At 39.7% G+C, this 26,954-nt stretch overlaps 1 protein-coding gene across 11 annotated transcripts in view; it reads right to left on the bottom strand.

Annotated features, from left to right (window-relative positions):
* Positions 1-26,954, bottom strand: part of DMD (dystrophin) — a 2,108,520-nt gene that overhangs the window by 1,217,306 nt on the left and 864,260 nt on the right. For all 11 annotated transcript variants that reach the window (XM_075916549.1, XM_075916586.1, XM_075916651.1 and 8 more), the window contains 5 exons: positions 17,323-17,468; positions 15,256-15,468; positions 12,266-12,379; positions 9,840-9,995; positions 3,276-3,446 (listed from right to left, as the gene is read on the bottom strand). In XM_075916549.1, coding sequence (XP_075772664.1) covers positions 3,276-3,446; positions 9,840-9,995; positions 12,266-12,379; positions 15,256-15,468; positions 17,323-17,468 — 800 coding nt within the window. The remainder of the gene's footprint in view (positions 1-3,275; positions 3,447-9,839; positions 9,996-12,265; positions 12,380-15,255; positions 15,469-17,322; positions 17,469-26,954) is intronic.

Raw genomic sequence — 26,954 nt, 5'->3', positions numbered from 1 at the left:
AACAAGGTAATGTTTATTTATATCAGGAGTGGAAATAATTTAAAAATCTTCCTGGTACAGGGGCCTGGGTGTGACCCTCTGGAAAGGGGCAGGATCTCAGGCCAGAAGGGATGGGGTTAGGCCCAGCCTCCCTCAGCTAGCCCTTCAGCGTTGCATGATGTGCACTGTCCCAGGCCCAAATGAATTTAAAGATCCAGGGCTCTGATGGCAATGACCAGCCACCAGGCCCTTTTAATTCATCAAGCCCCAGGAGGGAAACTGTCTCTTTCGTTCTCCACATAGGCAGCACTGGCTGTTGGATCCAGTAGTGCTACTGTGACAGTGCTTTTATATCACTGCCCCTGTTGCATCCCACCCCAATCAGTGGCCAGGGCAGGGGGAGCGTGGAAGGTACAACACCACTAAAATGCTGCCACAACACCACTTTAAGTAGGGCTATGTATGGAGTGGTACTGGCAACAACTTCATACCAGTATTCAGGCCCACTTTCACGTCTGATTTATACTATATCATTTATGCACCAGGTGTTTTGCAGATACACAAGACAACAGTTCACTGTCCCAAGCAGATTCAAGCACTGCTCTGACAAAGACTGAGGTCAGCAGGTGAGTGGAGCATCTTCTCTCACCAACAGTCGGGACCTTTTTTTTTTTAAATAATTTGGAGACAATCCACTCCTCCCAGGATGAATCGCTGCTGGGCCTTGAGGGTGAGTTCACATTTTAAATTAGGCTTCAAGTAGGTTAAGATAATTGTGTGTGATCAGTGACAGCAACTCTGCCTGCATAGTGCGGTAGCAGGGGTCCCTGGAATAGTTTGTTAACATGGCTGAAGACAATTAGTGTGGGAATCCTCCACACACATCATAAAGCTTTCATGGATGTACTCTTTCATCCTTCTCACAGGGTTTCTGGGGAGGCCTGCCTTGTTCTATCCACCACAGTAGGACACCTTTCCATGCCACGCCAGCAGTAAGTGGTCTGGCATAATTGCAGCTCAAAGCAGTGCAGTGTAAGGTCCAGGGTTCTGGCCACGTTCATGCAGCATTTGCTCACCGTCATTCTCTGTGATTCAGAGAAGACTGATACCATGCATGGCAATCTAGATGAAGCAGGGGAAGCTGCTTGGCTAGCACAGATCCAAAAGTAAAAATATAATCTGGATGACATGTTCAATGGGCAAGTCCAATCTGCACACTTGGGCAGGGCAAAATTAAATGAACGGAGAATAATGATGCTATAGGAGACACGATTAGAGTGTGAGGAGGGAGAGCAGGGAACACAAACTGAAGACATTGGAAGACATCTTCAAGCTTCTGTGGCAGCCACTGACACACCTGATAGACTCACAGGAGAGTCAGATGGACAGAGACTCCCTCTGGACCATGCTCAACCACATTCCCTCCTCACCAAGTTCCAGACCCTCCTCTCCCAGGTGCCCTAGAAAGTGTGTGGGGAAAGTTAAGGGCAGCCTTCCACTCAACCTCCAGGTACAATTTGGCAAGGTGGTCAGGTGCCATGATAGATGGAATCCACGTCCTCATCACCCCACCATAACTGGAGAACCCCATAATGGCAAAGCTTCTATGTCCTGCATGTTTCCCAGAGTCAGTTTGTAATAGAAGAAGGGCATTGATTGCCTTGGCTACTTGGATCACAGCAGCCCCCCACTGCAGATTTCACAACTCCAAACGGATGCCCAACTGACTGGTAGCTTTCTAGTGTTTCAAGCTTCCACAGGGCTATTGCCACTCACTTCTCAACTGTCAGAACAGGTTTTATTCTGCTATTGCTGAGCTTCAGGGCACGTGAAAGCAATTCACAAACTTCCATAAAAGCAGCCTTATGCATGTGAAAGTTTTGCAGTCACTGCTGATTGTCTCATAGTTGCATATCTATGTGGTCCCACCAGTATGTGCGTGTCTCACGGCACCAGCACTGGTGTTCCACTGTGTCAAAAGGATCAGCTGCTACCAGCATCTGCCAATTGCTCAACTCAAATGTTTCAGACATGGCCTCCTCACATTCTTCCTTGCTCCGGCAGCTACTGGATAGGCTCTGGACATACCGCAGTATAAGGCATGAGATGTTTGCTATGATTACCATAGAAGTTTGCAGGTGAATGGAGTCCATGCTTGCCCTGCTATGGTGTCTGCACAGATAACTAGGGAAAAGGGGTGAGGGGAGACAAGGGAGTAGGAGATGAATGCATTATGGGACATGTACCGCTGTACTATTTTTGCCCATCAGGCACTGTAAACCTAACACAGAAGGCAAAGGAGCAGTATGAACTGTGGATTAGCTACCCACAGTGTATGGCTATCAACGATGATGGTAGCCACCTTACTGTGAATGCACTACAACAAATTCTTGCACAGAGTGGGGACATGAACCTTTGACTTTACAAAAATGGGTGCTAAAAAAAAAATCAGTCTTAATAAATTCAACCTAATCTCGTAGTGTAGAGACATTATCCATTGAAACAGACATAGCAATGTAACATAAAAAGTACCAAACTATTTCAGGATCTAATATAGATATTCCCACACATTAAGTATGCCCCAATAGTATATGCTAACTTTGGGTTACATTTCATTTATAGGAAACCACTGTTCTCTCATTCTGATTTCTTTGGGCATTAATTATTTCCTTTCTGTCACCTGGTAAAGAGAAATATCTTCAGCTGCAGGGATATGTATTTCCAAACGTCCATAAAATGCTCCATGTAACAAAGAGGTTTTTTTTAAAGCAGTGACCATTCTGATCATCTCCTGCATAACCCACACCATAAATTCCCAGATCAAGAGGATGCATTAATAAATCATAAATAAATAATAAATGCACACCAAATGCATGCATCAAAGTTCTAAATGATAGTCTCTCTCTAGTTAATGTAATAGTTAAACAATCAAACTGATCTCACCCTAATTTATCAAGTAATTATCTAGTGGTTAAGTACTGCTTACAACTGATTCTTTGAAAATTATTGCTTAATTAAATCAATGCTCACACTGCAAAGAATCTGAAATCCAATAAGCAATGAAAAAAGACCCAAAACCAAACCCTATAGCAACAGAGTACAGTGAAGATTTAAATATCTTTCAACAGACAAGTAATTGAAATAAATTACTTTAAGCTACCTATCACTTCAAATTTCAGATTTTTGAGCTAGATATAAAAAAGCAAGTCTTTTAAATGAGCAAACAGATTGTGTGTAGCGATTGCTTCAAAGAAGAGCTTCAGACATAAATTAAACAAGTCAGTTAGTCTTTTTACCTTCAGTTCCTCAACTGCTTTCTGTAATTCATCGGGAGTTTTATACTCAAAATCCCTCTCCAGGAATTCTTCTTCAGCTTGTGTTATCCATTCATGCATCTCTGACAAATCCTTTCGAAGATTAACAGTCTTATCCAAACCACCTTTAAGAGCTGCCTTCTTAGCATAGGCCTAAGAAAGGAACATGAAATGGTATTTTATATAAGATTCTGCTGCACAAAAGTAAAGGTCATTATCCTTGTAGAAAGCAAAAGTCTATAGATGCTAGTGAGGAATTAAATTAATACTAACTTTAAAAAATGCTGAAGCCTAACAAGTATCTTTCAAGTCAGTCATCTTCATTAGAAATAGCCACAACACATAATATTTCAAATGGCCATACAAGATTTATAAAAGAATACATCATTGCCCTTTGGCAATTCTCGCTTATCTGCAAAGGTGGTCATACTGCATGCATATGTAGTAATTTTAGTTGATATTCTTCATGGTTTTTTTAAATGCCTGAAGTGTGAAATGCTTTTTATAGGTACTTCTTGTACGTATTTAATAGCTAGTGTTGAAGTTACCATGTTAAGAATGCCCATTGGGAATGAATACTTTGATCATCACCAGCATATTGGGTAGAAATATTACATCAAGATATGATATGTGAAAGCTACAAAAAAAAAATCAAATAAAAAACCCGACCACTCACAAGTTGTACAATAAAGAACTGAGAAGCTTTTCACCCCTGCAGAATTTTAACTGGAATTTCAGTAAGCAAACAGTACATGAGTTATTAAAGAACGTAGATTTTAAAAACAAGTTCTACGTATATTACATCAATGCTACATAATACAAATAAATGACTAAAAGGTCCAAGGCAGGTTAGTAAGTGCTTTTGTAGTTTAAAAGAAGCAAATTACAACAGTATTAATTTTAACACACTTCTTAATCCAACAGATATAATTAAACAAATCTGTAAGGACACAGCAGAGCTAAAGTTGAATTAAGCTATGCAACTTGAGCTACATCAATTGAGTAGCTGAAATCAAAATAGCTTAATTCAGCTTTTGATGCTGTTTTATGCAGCACGAAGTAAAAGGAAGAGTGTTCTTCCTTCGACTTCCCTTAGGGTATGTCTACACTACAAAGTTAGTTCGAACTAACGGACGTTAGTTCGAACTAACTTTAATAGGCGCTACACTAGCGCTCCGCTAGTTCGAATTTAATTCGAACTAGTGGAGCGCTTAGTTCAAACTAGGAAAACCTCATTTTCGAGCATTAAGCCTAGTTCGAACTAGCTAGTTCGAATTAAGGGGTGTGTAGCCCCTTAATTTGAACTAGTGGGAGGCTAGCCCTCCCCAGGTTTCCCTGGTGGCCACTCTGGCCAACACCAGGGAAACTCATCTGCCCCCCTCCCGGCCCCGGACCCCTTAAAGGGGCACGGGCTGGCTACAGTGCCCGTGCCAGGTGCAAGCCTGCCAGCACCCAGACAGCAGACCCTGCACCTGGCACGGATCGAGCCACTCACCTGATGCCCCCAGCCCTCCCCCTCTTCCCGGAACCAGGCTGGCAGCTCCCGGGAGCTTGCCCTGGAACGCAAGAGGTGGGCACCCGCCTGGGCTAGTGCGGACATCGTGGACCTCGTCCACGATCTCCGCACTAGGCACAGGAAAGTGGCCGGCTAGGGCAGGAGAGCTGCTAGCCTGGCCACCCAGGAGCAGGTGTGCATGAAAATCAAGGTGGTCCACTGAGACCCCCGACCCTGAGCCCTGAGCTTACAATGGCCATACAGGGTCAGTCCAATAGCCCAGTAGCCTGTCTGCCGACAGCGGCCAACCCTAGAGACCCTGGAGGGGATGGACCGAAGACAGTGACCAAGCCATTTGTCTCGTGCCATCCTTCTCCAGCCTTCCACAAACTTTGGGCAGGGACACCACTCCTACCCCCTGGCTAATAGCACTTCATGGACCCAACCTCCATGACTTGATCTCATTTCCCTTTAAACTCTGTTCTAGTTGTAGCCTTCACAGCCTCCTGCAGCAAGGAATTCCACAGGTTGACTCTTTGCTTTGTGAAGAACAACTTTCTGTTACTAGTTTGAAGCCTGCTACCCATTCATTTCCTTTGGTGTCCTCTAGTCCTTCTTTATGGGAACTAATGAAGAACTTTTCTGTATGCACCCTCTCCACCCTACTCATGCTTTTAGAGACCTCGATCCTGTCCCCGCTCCGTCTCCTCTTTTCTAAGCTGAAAAGTCCCAATCTCTTTAGCCTCTCTTCATATGGGACCTGTTCCCAACCCCTGATCATTTTAGTTGCCCTCCCCTCTCCCACCCTCTCTCTTCCCCTCTCCCACCTCCTTTTCCCAGTCTCCCCCAGTTTTGTTCAATAAAGACAGATTCCATTTTTAAACACAATTGTCCTTTATTCTGTACATCAAGAAGAGGGGCTAGGGAAGGGTAAGTGGAAGTAGGTGAGGGAGGAATGGGGTACGCGCCCCAGATGGGGAGGACTGGGCTGGCTCTGCGGGCTTCTGGGGGTGGAAGCTCTCCTGCAGCCCCCCAATTGCCTCCTCTCCACTGATGGCAGCCTGCGGCAAGTGCAGCAGGGCTGATTGCCGAGTGGCTGTGATGTGCCCAGTGTGGGTACTGCGGGCAATCCAAGCCAGGACTGCTTTGCAAGCGGGGCACCCCTGAGAACTGTGTGTCCGGGGTGGGGGTCGGGACCCTTTAAGGACAGCCCTCGGCTAGCCTGAGACAGTATCTCCACGCTCGATGTCCTCCTCTGATGCCCTGCCAGCACTGCTTCCGGCCATCCTTAAGCCCGGTTCAGGGTCCACTTAATGTGGACATGCTAGTTCTAATTAGCAAAACGCTAATTCGAACTAGTTTTTTAGTCTGGATCCGTTAGTTCGAATTAGCTTAGTTCGAATTAACGTTGTAGTGTAGACGTACTCTTACTCCTCATAAAATGAGAGTTACAGGAGTCTGAGTAACAAGTCCTCCAGCTTGCCATTATTTTGAAATAATGGCTTGCAGCGTAGATGCTCTCTTTGTTTGGAATAACGAAATAATGCTGCTAACCATATTTTCCCTCTCTTGTAAAATGCCTTAATATCTTCTGCTAAAAACCTCTAACCAGAGGGGGCAAAATATGTTTTGGTCATCTGCCTGAGATGTTTATTCATAATGAAAACCTTTAAACCGTTGCCTTTATATAATACTTTCTGTACGTCTCTGAATTGAGTTATACTTGGCAAGAGCAAGTGTTTGGTTCTTTGTACCTTCTGTAGAGGATGATAGTCAACAGAGTGTATAGTGAAATATAGCTTAAATTTAAATATGTTGTGCAACATATAGAACTGTCAAATGATTTAAAAAAATCGTATGGTTAATTAGGCTGTTAAGCAGTAACAGAAAAGAATTTATTTATATATTTAGGATGTCTTCTATATTTTCAAATATTTTTATTTCAATTACCATATAGTATATGACATGTACAGTGCTCACTTAATATTTTTATTTTTATTTCAAATATTTGCTTTGTAAAAAAGCTAAAGAAATAGTTTTCTTCAAATCACCTGATGCAATGCAATATATCACAAAAGCTGAAATTACACATGTATAATTATATACAAAAAAATAAGGGAATTCAAAAATAAATTAGCAGCAAACGTTAGCAGCTATGAGTCCATTCAGTCCTAATTCCTATTTGGCTAAACGCTCATGCACAGAAATGTTGTTCATATTTGCAGGATGCTTTTTGTTTACAATGGCACCTGAAAGGCTCATGGCACTGTTGTAGCCAGTGTCACAAGGTATTTATGAGCTAAAAATGTACTTTTCCCTTCATGCTTCAACCAACCTTCCACCGGACATGCATCCATGCTGCTGAGGGGTTCTGCTGGATAACAATTAATAGCAGCGCAGACCGACACATGTTTATTTTCATCATCTTAATTAGATGCCACCAGCAGAAGGTTGATTTCCTTTTTAATGGGTTCGGTTCTGTAATTTCTGCATAACGGTGTTGCTCATTTATGATTTCTGGAGCCACACCTCATCCCTCTCAGATTTTGTAAGGCTCTTTAAAGCCTTAAACCTGGGATAAGTAATGTAAGCTGTGTTTAGAAATTTCATATTGGCACCTTTGCATTTTGTGAAATCTGCAGTGAAAATGTTCTTCAAATGAGCAACATGAGCTAGGGCACCATTTGAGACTACTAAAACATGAAATATATGGTACAATGTTAGTAAAACAGCAGGAGCCATCTCTGCCAACAAGGTCAGTCATAAATCTGATCAAGTAATTATTTTTAATGAGTGTCATCAGCATGGAAGCATGTCCTCTGGAATGGTGGCAGAAGCATGAAGAGGCATACAAATGTTTAGTATATCTGGCATGTACATACCTTGAAATGCCAGCCACCGAAGTGCCATGTGAATGCCTGTTCTCACTTTCAGGTGACACTGTAAATAAGAAATGGGCAGCTTTTTGCCCACAACCAAACATATTTGTCTGAACAATTGGATGAACAAGGAACAGGACTACATGGACTTGTAGGTTCGAAAGTTTGACATAGTTATATGACTGCATTCAAAAAAAAAATCAATAAAAAAATCTGCTTTGGTAAGTTGCACTTTCACAAGTTATATGACTGCATTAAAAAAAATCAATAAAAAAAATCTGCTTTGGTAAGTTGCACTTTCACAATTAAAACATTGCACTATAGTACTTGTAGGAGGTAAATTGAAAATTATTTTGTTATTTCTACAATATTTTTGTAATAAAATAATATAAAGTAATCACTGTACACTTTGTATTCTATGATGTAACAAATCAATATTTGAAAATATAGACAAAACATCAAAAATAGATACATTTCAATTGGTATTATGCTAGTGTTGAAAAATGCTATTAAAACTGACTAATCCTGATTTTGTATTCATGATTAATATGTTGAGTTAATGGCCTAAGTTAACTGCGATTAATCGACAGCCCTAGTAACATACTTTACTTTTTTTGTTAAATATGGATAAGAATAAGTAGAACGTGAGCATTCAGTTCCTAAAGCTAAAGGTTTTCTTTTTATGGCAAAGATGTCAAATTCACCAGACAATATTATTTCTTCTCACCATAAAAGCAGACAAATGACTGAGTTGATGGAAAGACCTTGTATAGTTCACACTCAGCAGCATCGGGGTAAACCAAGTATGAGAAGTGATAACATTGGGCCAAATCTAATTTTAAAATTAGGTACTTTGGTTTAGATTAATTAAAACTACAGGTATAAGTGCATGAATGGATATCAATATAGTTTTCAGTTACTATTCAGAATACAAAACATTGGAAAAAAAATCCTGGGTCAGTTGCTGACTATGGTTGAAATTTTCAAATTCTTTTTTTAAATAAAAAAATTGAATTATATGGAGATGGATATCCATGGATAAGCTTTTGCACTTCTTGGCAGATCAAAAGTGTCTTCTGAAATGTTCTTGGGGTGTGCGATCTGTAAAGCTGAACAATTCTGCCACTGTAAGTAAGAAGAAAGCTATACTCTTGATTCTCCAGAAGTTGCTCAAGTGGATTTATTAAAATTCTATAAAGGAGAATGGATAAGCTTTAATATTTTTCTTTGTTTCTCTTCATGTCATTGCAGAGAAGAAGAAAAAAAGGGAGGGTGTGGAGGGGGGGGGGGGGAGGAGGGACAGGGATCGGTCAATCCAAAGAGAATGATTTTTTAAATGCCAATTTTACTATGAACAAAAAAGTATTAAACAAAAATTGATTGTGTTTTAAGAAAGGTTTAGAAAAATGCATAACCTCCTGAAGTCAAGAGTTTAAAATTGTACACAAACAAAAATAGCCTAAAATAACCTAGATGTAACAGGACTATAGCTAAAATCAGTGAAAAATAGTAGAATACTTAGTATACAGTACTATATACTTTAAAGGATTATCTATACTTTGCAATGTCATTAGCAGTCACATTATAAACACAGCAACTTTAGAATAACCGCTCCTGATTATTTGGTGTTTCCCCTTTATGGGTAAAAATGACTGGTTCACTATGAGTATAGGGGGAAAAAAGACATTTGTCATTTCAGGTCCATACTGCATACCTTACACATTTATCGACATTTGGGACACTAATTTAATGCATGGGTAGATATTATATGGACTAGTTCTCAATATCAAATCTTTCTAGTATTCAGAGTTCAGTAACTGAGAATTGTAACCATCAGAAGCAAAATAAAGTGTTCAATAAAAACTTAAATGCATTTTATATATAGGCAGATTGAAATATTTTTACAAAATAAATCTATATTGTGAAGAGAAACTTTTACATCAGTAATAAGATGTACTTCTAGACAAAAATGGCACAGTTTAATATATATACTTTTCACATATTTCTACATGCTGGAAGAACTTTTTATAAGGGAAGGTTAATTAGCTTGAACCAAAAATGTCTAGATTCTCTCTCACATTCACTGGCTATGCGCAGAGGGGGAGGAATTATGCCAATGAGAAATCTGAAAGTTAATTAAAAGAGAACCAGTCACAGCAAGAGACTCAGTACCTGTTGGCAAATGTGTTCCCATTGAGCATTGAGTTCTTTTAGTTCTGTCTGTATTCTGGAAGCAAATTCTGGCTCTGCTTCATTCTTCATTTTCTTCCCAACCTCATTAACACTGTTCAAACTGGGCTGGATTGTCTGGATGTCATTTACTAAGGCCTAAAGGAATAGTAGATGGTTTATGAAAATAACACATACAGATGCTGTTACAGATATGCTGTTTTTATAAAACTGTCCAATAAAATAAGCACATAAAATCTGTTACTATATGCATTTGGTCCAGGTCTTGGCTGAAATGACTACAATTAACAGACAATATTATGCAAAATACAGAGTAAAAAGATGAATAATCTTAAAATTAGTATATGTGATCTACTCTCTAAGCAAGATTTAAAAAAAAACATATACTGAATTGTAATATGGCACCGTGTTTAGGAGACATGGGGTTTAATTCATCAGTATGATTTGGTCCCCTTCACCACTCTTGTGCTTCAAATAATTTGGAAAGCCACCTTTCTTGATGATCTCAGGAATTATCACTTGTTAACTAGTTCTATTCCAGATTTTACTGAAGTCAGTTGTAATTTTATTGTCACTGGCTACGATTTGGAGTGACTGGCTAGGATCTGAAAGGTGGTATAAAGTTACTTTTTCCATGCCTGCATCAAGCAGAGCAGAGCCACAATAAAGAAGTAGGACTAAGGTTCCTGCTCCCAGAACTACACAATCTAAATTGAACAAAACTAAGTAAAGAAGAGAAGATCATATTTACAACAAAAAGTGAGTCTTCCACAGGAATCAAATCATATACATTCTGATAATTTTTAATCACAGGCTCTGGGAGGACAAGTGAGCAATAGATGACATAGGAGGGAAAAACAATAGTGGCAACAAGGCAAAAGAAATAGGTATTTGGGGAGGCACTTGAAGAAAAGAAGGATGCTTGGTTCTTAGTCTTTGGAACAACTTTGCTAGCTCTGTGGAATTTGCATTCCCGTATGTCCAAACGAGCAGCAAAAAGTACTATTGTATGTCTTGTTGTAAAGCTCCGACCGTGCTGTGTCTCTCTCATGCTTCTGGCAGACAATGTTTGCCTCAGAGGCTTGCTGTGACCCTCCACACAGCCTCTTCTTTTACTAGAGGCAAAGATCACAGCCTACTGAGCCCTTCTCATCACAGGCTAGTCCACAGTTTGGAAAGGAAACCCCTGCATAGTCCTATTTTCCCTTCTCAGGGGCAGACTCTATAGTAATGTGGAGAGGATTGGGGGGAACCTGGGCCCACTGACTACTCCCAGTTCCAGCCCAGAGACCCTAAGGTGGTGGTGGTGGTGGTGGTGGCGGCAGCAGCAGCAGCAACAGACAGGGTTTCTTTTAATCCCAGTCTGACAGTTTCTTTCCTGGGCCACTTCCCCAAACAATCTCCCCTGGAACCTTTCCTCTGGTACCTGAGAAGATCAGTCCTGTTCCTCCATGGCACTCTGCCTTGCTCACAGCCCCTCAGCTCACACTCACACTCACACTCACAGTTCACCTTTTCACTCTCAGATCTTGGGCTCCTATCTTCCCTGCAAGGAAGCCTTACAAACAGGTCCCAGCAGGCCTTAATGGGCTGCAGGTGTCCTGAATAGCCGGCTGGGTTATGGCAAGCTCTTAATTGGCCCCAGGTGCCTGCCTGATTATGCTGCACTATGCTCATCCCTGTTTACTCAGGGAAGAGAAAACTGTTCACATTAGTTTGCAGCAGCTAGCTGATCTGGTCACAGTCTCTAATAAAGTACTTATGCTACCCTCATTCCAAGGGCTTATTATGAAGGGTACTGTTAAAGATTTTGTGCCTGTCGTTTATCATTACTGATATTGCATGAGTGTTTTTAATGTGTATTTTTATTTTTCTGTCAGTGTTGTCTGCCACCTTTTGGACAGATTTCCTAAATTTAGTGTAAGTAGCCTTAATGGGTAAGAAACATTTACATGAAGTACAACCAACTTTCATTCTTCTCCATCTCTGAAACTACACAAGATAGGAAAAGGAAAAAAAAAGGTGATGATGCCCTGAGGGCAACATATGCTCCCACCACATAATGCTTATTTTTTATTTTATTTGCAGTATCACTTATTCAATTGCCAAGTACTTTTTCAAACACTTAAAAGAGACCCCTGCACCAACAAGCTCACATTGTTTGAAACTTTCTTGTTTTATCCAACCTGGACATACTACAAGGTTACAGGATTATAGCATCCATGTTACACCCTTTGTATATTCAACTTCTTTTTTCCTTTCAAAACCGGAAATTGAGTTTCTTAAAAAATGTATGAGCAAAATCGTAAGAAATTAAGTTTTAAGTAAGTGGAAGTTTGGGTCATTTTTTATTCTATACACACACACAGCTGCATATACAAAAAATCCAGTATACAAGGACTACTTACTGTACATTGCTCAAGCTGTTTTTCCAGGGCTTCTGAGTCACCAAGAGCAGGCCACTCTTCTTGCAGAAAAGCATCCACTTCAGCCATCCACTTCTTCAGGGTTTTAGTGTCATTCTGTTTGTAAAAAAAACATAATTCTATTGTACTTTATAAGCACTGCTTGATGATAATAGTATTTTCATCATGGCAGTATCACTAAACTTCATCACAAAATAATTTAAAATTAGGCAGAGTTCACAGTACTTTGAGGAATATAAAAAGCAAATATAATTTTCCTTGGGATTGCCTTCCACCATTTGGCCTGCATTTTGATAATTTTAGTCTGAGCATTTCTTGTTTTCAAGAATAAACAGGTTGGACTTTGTTTTGCTTATTTGTTAATGGTAAGAATAAAGACACCCTCCTTTCTTGAAAACAGCACTAAAAATACTATCTTCCACTTATGTACCATCATTGTAAGGGGTTCCAATTATTTACAAAGATTGTTTAATTGTGATTCGCCATCATTTTAACTTTCCTAAAACACAGTTATTAAAAAAAGTATACAAAATTATCATCTTACTTCACTAATTGAGAGGCCGTGATGTTCCAAGGTTAACTGTAGCGGAGATGGCTATTGAGTAGGTCTACACTGCACTTGGAAGTATACTTCCCAGAACGAGTAGACAAACATGCACTAGCTCTGCTCAAGCTAACCCATTAAACATGTAGGGAAGCCAGTAACAGCATATAGGTGGCAGTTTGGACTAGCCACTTGAGTACAAAACTGGCCAGGACCTCCGGATACATTGTTGGTGGCTATCCCAACCCACTGCCTATGCTACCCCCAGTTACATTACTATTTTTAGTGTGCTAGTTCAAGCAGAGTTAGCATGTGTTTGATTGCTTGCAAAGGGAGGCATGCTCCTGGATTCAGTGTACATGTACTCCAAGTGGGTTTCTGAATGTCACACAACAAATCAATTCGAAGTTTATATTTTTAAAGCAGACAGTTCTAATGAAAATAATATTGTACCCAAAACATGTTCAAACCACACTCAAATATACATATCAGATAAGCCAGAAAGAAAATGTTTTAGCTGGTTACTTTGCAAAATTAATTTAATCAATAAAAATTCATGATACAAAAGCGATGAATACCAAAATTACCAAAAGAGTGATTAAAGTGACTGCTTCTGGACTTCTGTTGTCAATGAGTAAAAGTAATTCAGAATCACATTTATTGTGACATTTCAATATTTTAACACACAATATTTTAAATGTTTAGTGAACATTTTTCATTCAAGAGGAAGAAATCAACTTGGAGATTTCCATTTGTTAACCAAGACTATAAAGATCCCTCTTTCCAAACAGTGTGATGACATTCTGAAATGGATCTCTGCTATCTCTGCTATCTATAGTGACGAGGACATATACCTCTATGATACACTCCATTAGGAAGCAATTGCTGAAAGGCTTACCAAAGCTATCTAAAGACTCTAATGAAGTATATTAGATATACAAGCAATGATTTTTATAAGAATGTTATACTTGTTGCGCAGTGATCCTAGTAATATAGTGATTGCAAAGGCTAACAGAGCAGCAGCCATTATGTGCTCAAATAATTCACATTATATTGTCAAAAACTAAGTGCTTTACTGAGAACTGGGGTGCTATTTAAGAGATTTGTCTTTTTGAAAATGGCAATGGTAGCTTCCTGAACTTCTACCTCAAAAGCCATAATTTATGAATAAAAGCCAAACTAAATTTCTTTTGCAAATGATGGTACTTTAAACAGTGCACTTCCCAATATTTTGTTAGATTAGTACTGAACACTAATCCAAGTCTTGCTATGAAAACTAAAGTCATCATTTTTTTTATCCAAAGTGCTACCAATTAAACCAAATTTAGGATTGGTGTGATCTTCTAGGGAAGACTAGTTCTAAATTGCCATGTTGCAGATAACCTAATGATGATGATAATTTTATTTTGGTCTACACTGCCCTATGGCCAAACAGAATTAGATTAATGCATTTTTTATTCTTTTGCGACTGGTTTTTTTTTTTTGCAGAAACAGGAATGCAAGACAAACCATGACCCTGATAACAGAACATTTATTCCTAACTAGATGACTGTATTGAATTAAATAGGAAACAGTCTATTCTATTTTGCTGCATTCCATAACATAAAAACAATATATTGAAATCTACTTCAAAGAAACCAAGGACAGGGACAGAAATATTCAGATATTGTAAATGGAGTACTGAGAGCACATGATGTAACTCACATTGTGCTAGTCAGCCTTGAAGAAGGCTTCAGGGTTTTCATTCCCTTATCCTTTATGAGTACTCAAATGATTGTTTACATATAAGAAGGGTACAATAATAATGTAAGGATAGTTTCTGCAGAATACTTTCAGAATTTTGGTTCCTAGTTAATTGGAATCAATTTAAAAATTGTGCTTTTGGATTATACACAAGTGGAACCAAAGTATATTAAAAATGGAGACTCCTCCCTTCTATCTTGTCGTACTTCAAAAATTAACTTTTGCAGAAAGATACAGTCCCCGGGTTACGTACAAGACAGGGACTGTAGGTTTGTTCTTAAGTTGAATTTGTATGTAAGTCGGAATTGGTACATATTGTAGGGGAAACTCTAGCCAAACATTTCTCCGGAGCTCAGTTTTATTCTCCCACACCTCACTTCCCTCAGTCCTTTATTCTCAAGCTGAGATGTCTGCTGAGAAAAGCCGCTCTGCATCTCCCTGGTCTGCTGGGGGGAGGCGCTAGCTTCGCGTCTCCCTGGTCTGCTGGGGGGGGAAGTAGCTAGTGCGGGGTTGCCTCACCCTGTTTGTAAGTAGGGATCCGATGTAAGTCGGATCCATGTAACCCGGGGACTGCCTGTATTTTAAAAATGCAGTCATATATGCACATTGTTATATCATTGAACACCAGATGATGTTGCATGTGTGAGTGAGAAAGGGAAAGAGACAGAAATAACCCCTAACCAACCTGAAACTGTTGGAGCTTTGTCATCAAGTCCTCGAAGTTTTGGCAACATTCTACCAGCTGAGCTGATAAATTTTTCCAGCGTCCAAGGATCCCTTCAATTTCAGATCGATATTTCTGGCTGACCTCTGCAGGGGCTTTCTTGGACAGCTCTTCCACAGTTGTGCTGAGATAGTTTAGGCCATTTTCTTGCTCCTGTAGAGAACTTTGCAAAGCCTAGGATATAAAAAAATTAACACTGTATTCATTTGCTTGGAACATACTATGCTATTTTAAACACCCCCACCCTCCCCAGAAATAGTAAAATGTTATTGAGAAAATAACTAAACAATTCCTCTAATAATTTAGAAGAAAAGAATTATACACTTCACCATGATCTAAATAGAATTTTAATCGTATTCAGAAACAGTTGATTAGAAATACATTTGCCAATGTTAATGGTATAAATACATACATAATTAAATGCAGTGAGACATTATTTACTCCATAAAATAATTTATTATAGCTCCAACAATTATAATACACTTACTTTCAGAATATAGGATTGATCAGTATATATGCCCAGAGACCAGATATTTTCTGTACAGGCAGTCCCCGAGTTACATGGATCCGACTTATGTTGGATCCGCAGTTATGAACGGGGATTTTCTCGCCCCGGAGGACTGGAGCGGCAGGACGCCTGGTCCTGCCGCCCGCCTCCTCCAGGGCGAGAAAAGCTGCTCCCCATCTCCCTGGTCTGCTGGGGGAGCCAGCAGACCAGGGAGACGGGGAGCAAAGCGGCAGAGAACCCGGGCCGGACCCGCGGCGCTGATCTGGAAGCGCCGCGGGTCCGGCCCGGGTCCTCCGCCGCTTTGCTCCGTGTCTCCCTGGTCTGCTGGGGGGGGGCGCAGCTAGTAACCCCCCCCCAGCAGACCAGGGAGATGTGGAGCAAAGCCCGGGGCCTGTGGTAGAGCAGGTGGGGTGCTGCTGGTTAGTCCCGCAGCACTGCTCCTTGGCGCTACTGGACCAACCAGGCAGCACCCCAGCTGCTCTGCCCCAGGAGTCCTGATACAGCCGCTGCTGATCAGTTTCAGCAGCAGCTGAATTAGGATGCCTGGGGCAGAGCAGCTGGGGTGCTGCTGGGTTGGTCCAGTAGCACCGAGGAACGGCCGCGCTACTGGACCAACCCAGCAGCACCCGAGCTGCTCTGCCCCAGGCATCCCCAAGTCAGCCGCTGCTGAAACTGACCAGCGGCTGACTACAGGAAGCCCGAGGCAGAGTTGCTCTGCCCTGGGCTTCCTGGAATCAGCTGCTGATCAGTTTCAGCAGCAGCTGACTTGGGGACGCCTGGGGTTCTTAAGTTGAATCTGTATGTAAGTCGGAACTGGTGTCCAGATTCAGCCGCTGTTGAAACTGATCAGTTTCAGCAGCGGCTGAATCTGGATGCCAGTTCCGACTTACATACAGATTCAACTTAAGAACAAAGCTAAAGTACCTATCTTGTACGTAACCCGGGGACTGCCTGTATTGCATTTCTATATTTTCATTGACAGCTGCATCTAGTAAAATGGTCTTTAGCCATCAGATAGTAAAACAATACTAAAAGTCCACATGGAGAGAAGCTTTATGCTCCCTGGCAAAGCTCATCCCACATCTGTGTCTGCTTGGAAATTTGACAGGAGTTGCAGATTGGGATGAAGAAAAGTTAGTGTTCGGTATTTTTCATAACGTTAGTTTCCAGTATAGACATGGAAACATTCATTACAATGGGCTGAATTTTTGCTTAAGTGCTGTAAATGTTTCTGAGACTATTTTGTTTCTCACGGGGAAGATTCAAAACCTCTAAGGTGTTTGGTACCACTATAAGGTATTTATTTCTACTGGTACTTTTTCTGTAACATTTAGAAGCCTTTTCAGTATCAGTAAATATCTCCCCTCCACCTCCGACTTTTTGGCTATATCCTCAGCTGCTATAAATATTCCATTATAGCTCCATTGATTTTAAAGGAGTAATGATGATTTAGGCCAGCAGAAGTTCTGCCCTTTTGTGTTTTTTAACCAGAAACCTTTTTCCACAGTCTGTACACTCACCTTTAGCTCCCTGAGTCTCTGCTCCATGATCTCATATTCAGTGACAGTAACCTGAGGTAGGGAGAGTTTGGTTTCTGACTGCTGGATCCACAAAAGGATAGTGCTCATTATCTCCTTATAGCGTGCAGGAGGCAAACTGTCAAAAACTGCATCAAATGCAGGAGAAAAGAAGAAATTTAAAATGTTTTATTCTTTCCTAACTGAATCCTATGGGGTTGTCAAGATACCCAGAGGTCCTTACGTAAAACGGTGTCTCTCTTGAAGTTGAGATTTTGCAAATGACTTCAACAGAGTCAGAATTTCGCCCCAGAACTTTTCAGAAACATACCAAAGTAGTATTGGAGGACAAAACGCTTTGAATAAATTATGCATTATCCTTAAATTTATTATTTACTCTTTTTTTTTTACTTACTATGTTCAGACTAACTCCAGAATAGGCTATTACTGGTAGTTACAGCATAATATACCTAATACTGCTTGCTTTGATACCAATAGGTTGACTACCATATCTTTTCTTTGTTTCTATAGTTAGGACCTCATTTCTGCTTTTAGAACTACTGTAGGAGGTGACATCACCATTTTATGGCTCAAATTAATGTTTTAGCATATATGTTCAGGTAAAATGTTCTGTTTAGGACAGCTGTTAAAAGCTTATAACATTAGCGTAAAAGAGAAATTCAAGCTGAATTTTATTGGTTGACCATTAAACTGACATTACAGATCTCTTAAAATAGACAACATCTGGCATAGACGCAAGCATCTCATTAGTAAAGTTGCTCCCTTCTGTCCTTCACCAAAGCTTGCAATGCAGTCTCTGAGAAATCACAGACATTTAATGGCAGCTTGAAAATAAAACATTTTCCAATTTCTGTCATACCACAGTAACAAAATATAATGCAAAGATCATTTTACCTCTATTATACCTACAGTATGCATGCCTTTAAAAAAGGTATTTAATAATGTTTCATAATATCTCAAAATGCAGAACCAATAAAGTTTGTAATTACATAAGGTTTTCAGGGCCATCTTGACCACATTCTAATTAAACCAAGAATGAAATTTGACCAAGACTTTAAGAAGTGATTGATGATTCTGAATGACTCAACTTTGTGGTGCTCATATGTGATAGCTTAAAAGGGCTTGATTTTCAGAAAGCACTAAGCAATTTCCCTCCAAAAGGTCTCTCTCATTTTTCTCTTTTGAATCACTTTTCTCTTTTGAAAATCTTGGTCATAACCTATAAAAATGGATTTATGGAGAAAAGTGCTTGCTTTTTTGAGACACAAATGTTGCTTTCTTGTAGTGTGCTTTCTCTATCCAAAATTCCAGTCTCCCTTAATACCTCATCTGCAAAATATTGGAATGGAAATTCTTCTTGCTCTTTTCCAGTGAAAACAAAGTGTTTATTAAATTAGACTTTTCAAATGTGATTTCCTTAATTAAATGTATATTATCTCTTACTCATTATATTCCAACAATCCATAGATGAGGACAGACATTTAAATATGCTACATGAGCCTAGAGATATTCTTGAAATTACATCACTTGTAAGGACAACTCAGAGCTGGATTTTGGTTGCCAGCTATCAACAGTCTATACTGGAGACATGTATTCTCATGTCTTTTTTGGCCAGTTCTTCAAATGCTTGAAATTTGCTTCTTCACTCTTTCATTTTACTTCAAAAAATGTTTTGTAGTTACTGAAGGATATATGGAAACATGTCTAGCTTCTGTTATATTGGTCATCCGGACTATGATTCCATTCAGCCCAACAGTTTCCACACACACTCTTGTGTGATAGATCTTCAAATCAGAGGACAACTACTCCCCATCACTCTCTCCTCGCTAAACTTTCCCTTGGCCAGTTAAGGGAAAAGAGTCTGAATCAACAAGTAGATGAACACTGTTTGGGCGTAGAAATCACATGACAGTAGGTAACTGGAGAAATGTTCTTGGAATTGCTGACTAAGGTTCATCAGGAACAGGTAGTGACTGCCAGATATCAACAATTGGATACAGGTCTCTTTCGTTCAGTGCAGAGGGGCCCCAATAAGATATACTATATGAGCCTGGAACTCTTTTAATTCCTATATGATATGACAGACAGGAAGAGACCTGGTTATTGAATAGACCACTGCAGGGCTCAAACAAGAACCACTATTGTGTCCTTAAAGTTTAGTGAGCAACTACACAGCAGGGCTAAAGCCGAAATAAGCTACGCAATTTGAGCTACATCAATTGCATAGTCTAAATCAAAATAGCTTATTTTAGCTTTTGGCGCTGTCTACACAGCAAGAAGTCCAAGTTAGAGCACTCTTCCTCTGACTTCCCTCACTCCTCATAAAATATGGGTTAGAGGAGCCAGAGCTTGATTTTTTGTCAAAATAACTGCTTGTAGTGTAGATGTGGTCTGTGTTATTTCGGAATAATATCAGTTATTCCAAAACAACACAGCTGTGTACACGTACCCTAGCTGTTTAAGCTCTGTGCCTCATGTATCTGCAAACCTTCCCTTTCCTGCCATCCCTAATAAAATGCCTAAATAAAATGTCTCACAAGTTACTGACACCGACCAAGACCAGTGCCTGTAAGACACAGCTGTTGAAGTTCTTACAGTGCTTGAGTTTGAAAGACACCAGCAGCACTTCCAGCCTATGAAGTTTTTGGTGCATCAAGCAACCACAGCAAAAATACTTGTAATATTAGCTAAAGGAGGTAGTTCAGGAGGACATCACTGAGGTGAAAGATTCACTGGTGATTGCATTCTTGTTGTTAGGAAATCATTGCATGATTTTGGAGTGCTCACTTTCTGTCATGATGGCTATTCACAGGGTCACATTGGGCCTTCAAGAGGGAGCATGGCCAACGCACCTGTGACTCAGCAGTTCATTGCAACTGAGGGAAGTGAAACCTGGCAAGCCACCTGAGAGCACTGACACAGAGAAAGAAGGGCAGGAGAGAGCTATCTGAGGAGACCAGCAGACCAGGGAGACGGGGAGCAAAGCCTCTGAGGACACCGGCAGAGGGACAGCCGCAGCGCGTCTGGGCTGCATCCCTGCCGGCTTCCCCCGAGGCTTTGCAAAGCCACGGAGGGGCTCAGGCAGTGGAGCTTTGCTCCGTGGCTTCCTGGTCTGCAGACCAGGGAGATGCGGAGCAGCTTTTCTCACCCCAGAGTACATGGGCGGCGGGACTGCGAGGTCCCGCAGTCTGTGTCCTCCGGGGCGAGAAAAGCCGCGTTCGTAACTGCGGATCCGACATAAGTCAGATCCGCATAAGTCGGGGACTGCCTGTATATACACACACACGTCTGCAGTAGAGCCACTAGTCTAGTGACAGGATCCTAAAGAAATAGTACAGAAGGAAAAATATAAATTAACCCCACCCTCAGCCTCAGATTTAGAAGGCAGTTCCTCCCACAGTAGCAAGAAAATGTTGTATTATGTCCTAAGACAATAATGCCCTTTCTCATCTCAGCAAGGGGAAGTTTGGTCAGAACAGCTAGGGGGGGCTTATGCCCAATCACATGGAAGGTGAGCTCTTGTGCCTGGGGAAGGTGCTTCTCTACCTGTTATTGGCCAGCCAGGACTGGGGAATTGAAAGTTGATTCATTTGGGGACAGGAAGAGGCCATGAGTCAAAGTCTCTTCAGGTATCTGGGAGCCATTTTACTACTATTACTGCCCTGCCTAGCCTCCCTGTTAGCTGTTTTTCCAGAATACTGTCTGTGGGCCTGACTAATCATCTGTTTTGGGATCTGGAAAGATTTTCTTCCCCCCTGTTTGATTAAATTAGCAGGGATTCACTTTGCTTGCAGTCTTGAAGAGGTAAAGGTTCGGTTAAAAGGAGGAAGAATGAGAATTTTAACATGAAGAGGATTCTAGGCTAGTTCACTGCAACTTGCATCTGGAGGCCCAGACAAATAACAGCTAAAGGACCAGATTCCTGAGCTGAATGACAGATGGGACATGGCCAGGGGATCTTTTGCCTAGAAGAAGAGCAGACTAGAAGACTTTGCAGAGTGAGGTCCCTCTGAGTACCCTCTAACTCTTCTTGCACATGAGAGGGTATGAGGATTCAGAAATAAGATGAATCTTAGGGGCTAGGCAGAGCCTCCTCCCTAAAGTATTGATTATATAATGCAATGCTCTAACATCAAACTGGACTCAATTAAATGCCAGATATGTGAAAACAGATGTGAAGATAGTGCCCCTCTCCACTGTTAAACTTATGACCTCATGATTAACTTATTAAATCTATCACTGTGCCTGTCTTTCATTCAACTGTGTGTCCTGAGCAGACATATATATGTTGACAAAATTTCAGTGAGAAATACCTAAACCTGTTTTTTAGTTGAAGAAATGCTTTATCTCTTTACAAAGGAAACAATGTCTGAGAATCTAGATTCTGTGCCTTAAGATTTTTGAAAAAAAAGTAACACTCCATTTATACAAAGCCTTATCAGCTGCCACCGACAGTGGACTCATTGATGCCCAATACATATACAGTAATATTTTACTTAGAATTCTTTAATTCCGGGAGAATATTATATCTGCATATTTACTTTGTGACAAAGAAAGAAGATATGGTCTTTCTGATTAAGACACAGGACAAGAATTTGGGAAATTAATTAATTAATTTTGCCACAGATTTCCTGTGTGAGCATGGGGAAAATCTGTTGCAGCACCAGTTCAGCAAAGCACTCATTGGCAACGAGAGCTATAAAAATATGGAGAGAGAGGGAAGGAGTGAGCTTCGACTCAGAAATGCAGTAAGACAAAAATATCAGTCTACTTTTTTTTTTAATTTTAGCAAGCAGAAAAATACTGGACCATTTGAAAACAGCTCTATTCCCTCCCCTGCTCATATAGTGATTGAACAAATTTCTTTCCCACCACCTGAAATTAAGTAGGAATGATTTTATTCTAGTCTAAGTCAGCCCAGCACACATTTTCCATTGAAACACAATATCTGTACTTCCCCCTACAATCAGAGTAAATTCACCTTTCATCAGCTCATTGTTACAGTAGAAGAGATGCAGCAAATTTGAATCAATGGAATCATTTAACTGATGCAGTCATTTCCTGAAATGACCGAACTAGCTTGAATCTCAAAAATCTGGCCTAAAAAAGTAATTAAATAGCAACTTTAAATCAGATGAACTACCATCCTTTTTTCACAGAATATACTTTCTTCCTTTCACTTATTTTGTAATACTTGTCCTTGAAGTTGATCATCAAAGTCCAACCTTTGAGAAGCTTTTCTGCTTTCGTCTTACACTGCTAAGACCTGTGTGTCCCCTCCCCTCCTTTTTTATCATGTTTCATGTCATCAGAAACCATCAAAGTGCAACTTTCTAGAATCTTCCATAATATCATCTGGGAACATTGTCAATGTTCTGAAAAAGCGACGAGGAGTCCTGTGGCACCTTATAGACTAACTGAAGTGTAGGAGCATAAGCTTTCGTGGGCAAAGACCCACTTCGTCAGATGCATGCATTTAGTGGGTCTTTGCCCACGAAAGCTTATGCTCCTACACTTCAGTTAGTCTATAAGGTGCCACAGGACTCCTCGTCGCTTTTGCAGATTCAGACTAACACGGCTACCCCTCTGATAATGTTCTGAAAGTGGTTTAAGAATTCTTTTTCTCTGAATAATATCCATGTTGAAAGAAATGGTACAGTCAGGTTTTACCAGGCTTACAAGAAGTAATGAACCAATATATTAAAAAGGATGCAATTGTTTTATTAGATAATATTATGCACCTCCAAAAATGAATTCAATTGAGCATTTTATATTAATTGAAAAAAGATATTTTTAAAATAGTGCACAACCTAGACCTTCTTGGGACTCAAATATAATTTGCAAGTGTATCATTTACATGACACACAACTTTTTTTTTAAATACAGAACAATCATGCTGAAAAAAATTCTTTAACATAGAATTCTCAGCATCATTTCTGTACAAATTCAATCTCTAAATTACAGAAACTTTTGCAAGACTGTGAAATGATCAAGTTTAAAATGATCTTTAATCAAAGAAAATGTAGCAAAGAAGGAAAACAAAATTATTGATCTTATTGTGGTAACTGTATTTTGCATATTCTTGGGCAGCTGTGCTAAGATTGGCAGTTGCATGAGCACATGAACACAGCAATTGTTGATGTTACTGAATTTGCACTGGCTCTCACAGAAAATGGTGGAAAACTCTGAAACAGGACACAGTGGAAAGCACGGATGAGGAGAAGAAAGAGAAGTAGCTCAGAATGACTAAGGAAATAAAAATATTTTTTAAAAAAATTCTATGTAATGCAAACTGCTTTTTCAAAAGAAAGCATCCAAACTGCCCGGGTGCTCTCTTTCGAAAAAGCGGCTCGCTTTTTCGAAAGTAATGATAGTAGTGTAGATGCTCTTTTTTGAAAGAGGCTTTTTTGAAAGTATCTTTCGAAAAAGCCTCTTTCAAAAAAGGCATGTAGTCTAGACGTAGCCTTATAAGTGAACAGAACATGGGGAAGAATGTTTCCAAAATCAGACCAAAAAACACCTGGAAAATTGAGAGTTTTTTGCTCCCTCAAAAAACTAAGTGGTCTAGAATATGCAAACACCTTCAGCCACAAAAAGAACAGAAATTTAACAAAACCTAATGTTGAATCAAACAATGCCTTGTTTATCACATTTGTGATACTAATCAAATAAAGTGAACACACAAGCACTGCTGCTGTTAGTGCTGTCAAAGTCACTCACCACTCAGAAAATGTAATCTACAAAAGGAACTAACCAGAAAAAATGTATGCAAACAAGAGGTGTAAATATCTAATACTCCAATGAAATGCAGATATATCCTGTTTTGCATAACTAAGAAAATGTATGAACGCTCTGTGTATATGTACGTGTACAAATATTATAAATATTACTGGGATTCTTGATATTTTTCATCAGCAGCAAAATCAAATTTTAATATTGACCTATTTTCCTACTTATGAAAAAGAAAATTTAATTTAAAAGTAATAAATAATCTAAACATTCATATATGAATATGATTATATAAATTAGGATTCATGATCTCCTAGGTTCTGTTCCCAGGTCTGCCACTGCTTATCTTTGGGTAAGTCGTTTGTGAATAAATCCATTTAGTGTGTTTATTATATACTTCTTTTGATTTTAAATGGTGTAAATCTTCCTTGCGTGGATTTTTAAACATGGTGTTTGCTGTGTAATCATATCTGGTTTTTGAAAATTGGATCCATCTGATCATAAGATGAAAAATGGTACTTGGCATCTATATCACTTAGCAGCTGTAGCTGTACACTTTATATACGTTAGCTAACTGTTTCACAGCAACCCATTGTGGTTGGTACATCTATAGAGAAGTACTTTAATCCCAATTTTAGAGTATGAAATTGAAGCCCAGAGAGCTTAGTTGTCTTGCTCAAGGCCACACAGCAAGTCAATGACAGAACTGGAACCAGAGTCATCTCCTAGCAGCCAGCCTAATCTACTGCACCATGCTACCACACAGTGCCACGTTGAATCTAATCTAATTTATAAATTAGTGTCCATTGAAGCATTACTGCATAATCACAACATTGTTTCAGCCAAACACTTAAGGGAAAAGCACATACAGACATAAAGTGATAACTATCGAAAGAGCTGGAACTTTTTTTTTTTTTTAAGTAGAGCAGGATATTTAACAAAAACAAACAAAAAAACCACTTCTCTCCTTCAAAAATCAGGAGACATTTGCTTAATCTGTGAAGATTGGACAAAGATCTGAATCCTTCCAAAGCATACAATGGGAAAGGTTAGATATGGAATTCAGATTTTGGCTGTACTAGAAAAGCATCCAATACTAAATATCTTCTTTGTCTCAAATAAAATTACAGAAATGAAGTGAGTATATTTTTCTAGCTTATCTAGAGTTCCTGTAGAAAGGAAATTTGAAACCATACCATAAATCCTGCTCTTATATCACCACTGTTCATTATTTTACCTCAGCCGAGGTAAAATTCTGAACAGTGGAGATATACATGTTTAATAACATGAAAGAATGTTGCAGTGTGGAGATTTAGGCTCATTTTTATTGTCTTTTCTCTCAGTGTTGTCAATTAAGTTAACATATTTTAATGTATTATCTCTCTGAAAGTATCCATAATGCATCATCATACAGGAGTAAAAGTGATGCTGTCAATCTAAAAAGTTGTTTTGGTTAAAAATACATTGTTGTTCATTCTCTGTATAATTTTCAACTTTTCATTACCAAATATCATCATATTTGATTTCTTAATTGGGCAATATTTATATTGATGTACTTCTTTACTGTCACTAGTTCTTCACTCTTCCGGCTCCCATCCTGCCTGAAGCCTCACTAAACCCTGCAAGCAACATCTGCTTCCTTATGTTCATTGCCTTTTCAAAGAACAGAAGCACGTAAGACCCCCTATTAAAATATAAAGAAAAGGAAGACAAGCCACATTTTCAAATAGTTTCTGCATATTGAAAAAGCAAAACCAAAATGTGAGACAGTAAAAGTGTAAGGCCTTGATTATACAAATGTTGGTGACCATTTACGTACATTAGTAGTCTCGTTAACATCACTAAGATTACTTGCTTGAATAGATGATTTCCAACATGAGTAAAAAAGTTGCACAAGCAAGCTCTTTGTCCTATCTACACTGTAGGAACAGGTTTATAACCCACTGTAAAAACAGCTTGTAGCCCTTTGATATATAGGTAAGACCTTAAATTATGGTCTCTGGTTAAGCCTTTGCAGAGGCCTTGCTGTGTAGTTGAAGCAAAGACACAAGGCCTAGCTGAAGCCAAAACAGATAACAGGAAGCTCTGGGAAAACAGGATGGACACAGAAAAGCAGCCCTGTCGGTTTATAAGCTAGGCAGCACAACACCAAACGGAAAGCAATAATTGGGTACCACTACCATGAATTTCACATACACACCGAAGGTTACAGCTCTGCAGAATGCTGCCCAGTCTGCATCTGGCATGGAAAAGCACACCTAGCTGCCTTCTCAAGGCCAACCACGAATTGTTGCCAAGGAACTAGAGATAACATACCACTGTAATGAGCCCAACTTGCATATCTACCAGAGATATATTCTAAATAATTGCTTGCTGGTATTTTACACTATCTTTTGCTTTTCCTTTATACCCCTAGACAAGCACCTATGGGCCGCACCTATCACCTATCGGGAAGGCACCATTACTACTCCTACACATCCTGATCACAATGTAGCTATGCCTCACACTTCTTGGGGGAAGGAGTGGAGACATATGCTTCTTTTTAGTAATTGTGTTAGCCTGAACCGTGGGCGGAGTTACTATGTAATCTTTTAAAATATTGGCTTATTGGCTCATGGTGCCTTGCTGTAAAACCTATCCAGGGGCTCAGAAACACCCACCCCATCATTTCCCTCTGCCCGTCAACTCCCTATATAGTCTATTGTAATTATTTACTTGGCAGTGTTCGCCAAGCTGAAGTGGCAAGCTGGCACTCTGTCTGCGCTGCGTGTAATAAATCCTCCTGCTTGAATCTACACGCTGTCTACATTTTTGGTTTCCAACATCCACAATACTAAATATTATTTTTAAAAACTTTCTTTATAATTCACATAAAAATACCTCAA

The sequence above is a fragment of the Pelodiscus sinensis genome, chromosome 1 (assembly GCF_049634645.1).
Source record: "Pelodiscus sinensis isolate JC-2024 chromosome 1, ASM4963464v1, whole genome shotgun sequence".
Classification (NCBI taxonomy): domain Eukaryota; kingdom Metazoa; phylum Chordata; order Testudines; family Trionychidae; genus Pelodiscus; species Pelodiscus sinensis.
The sequence above is the reverse complement of the archived record's forward strand: the minus strand, read 5'-3'. Positions and strand labels throughout refer to the sequence as shown.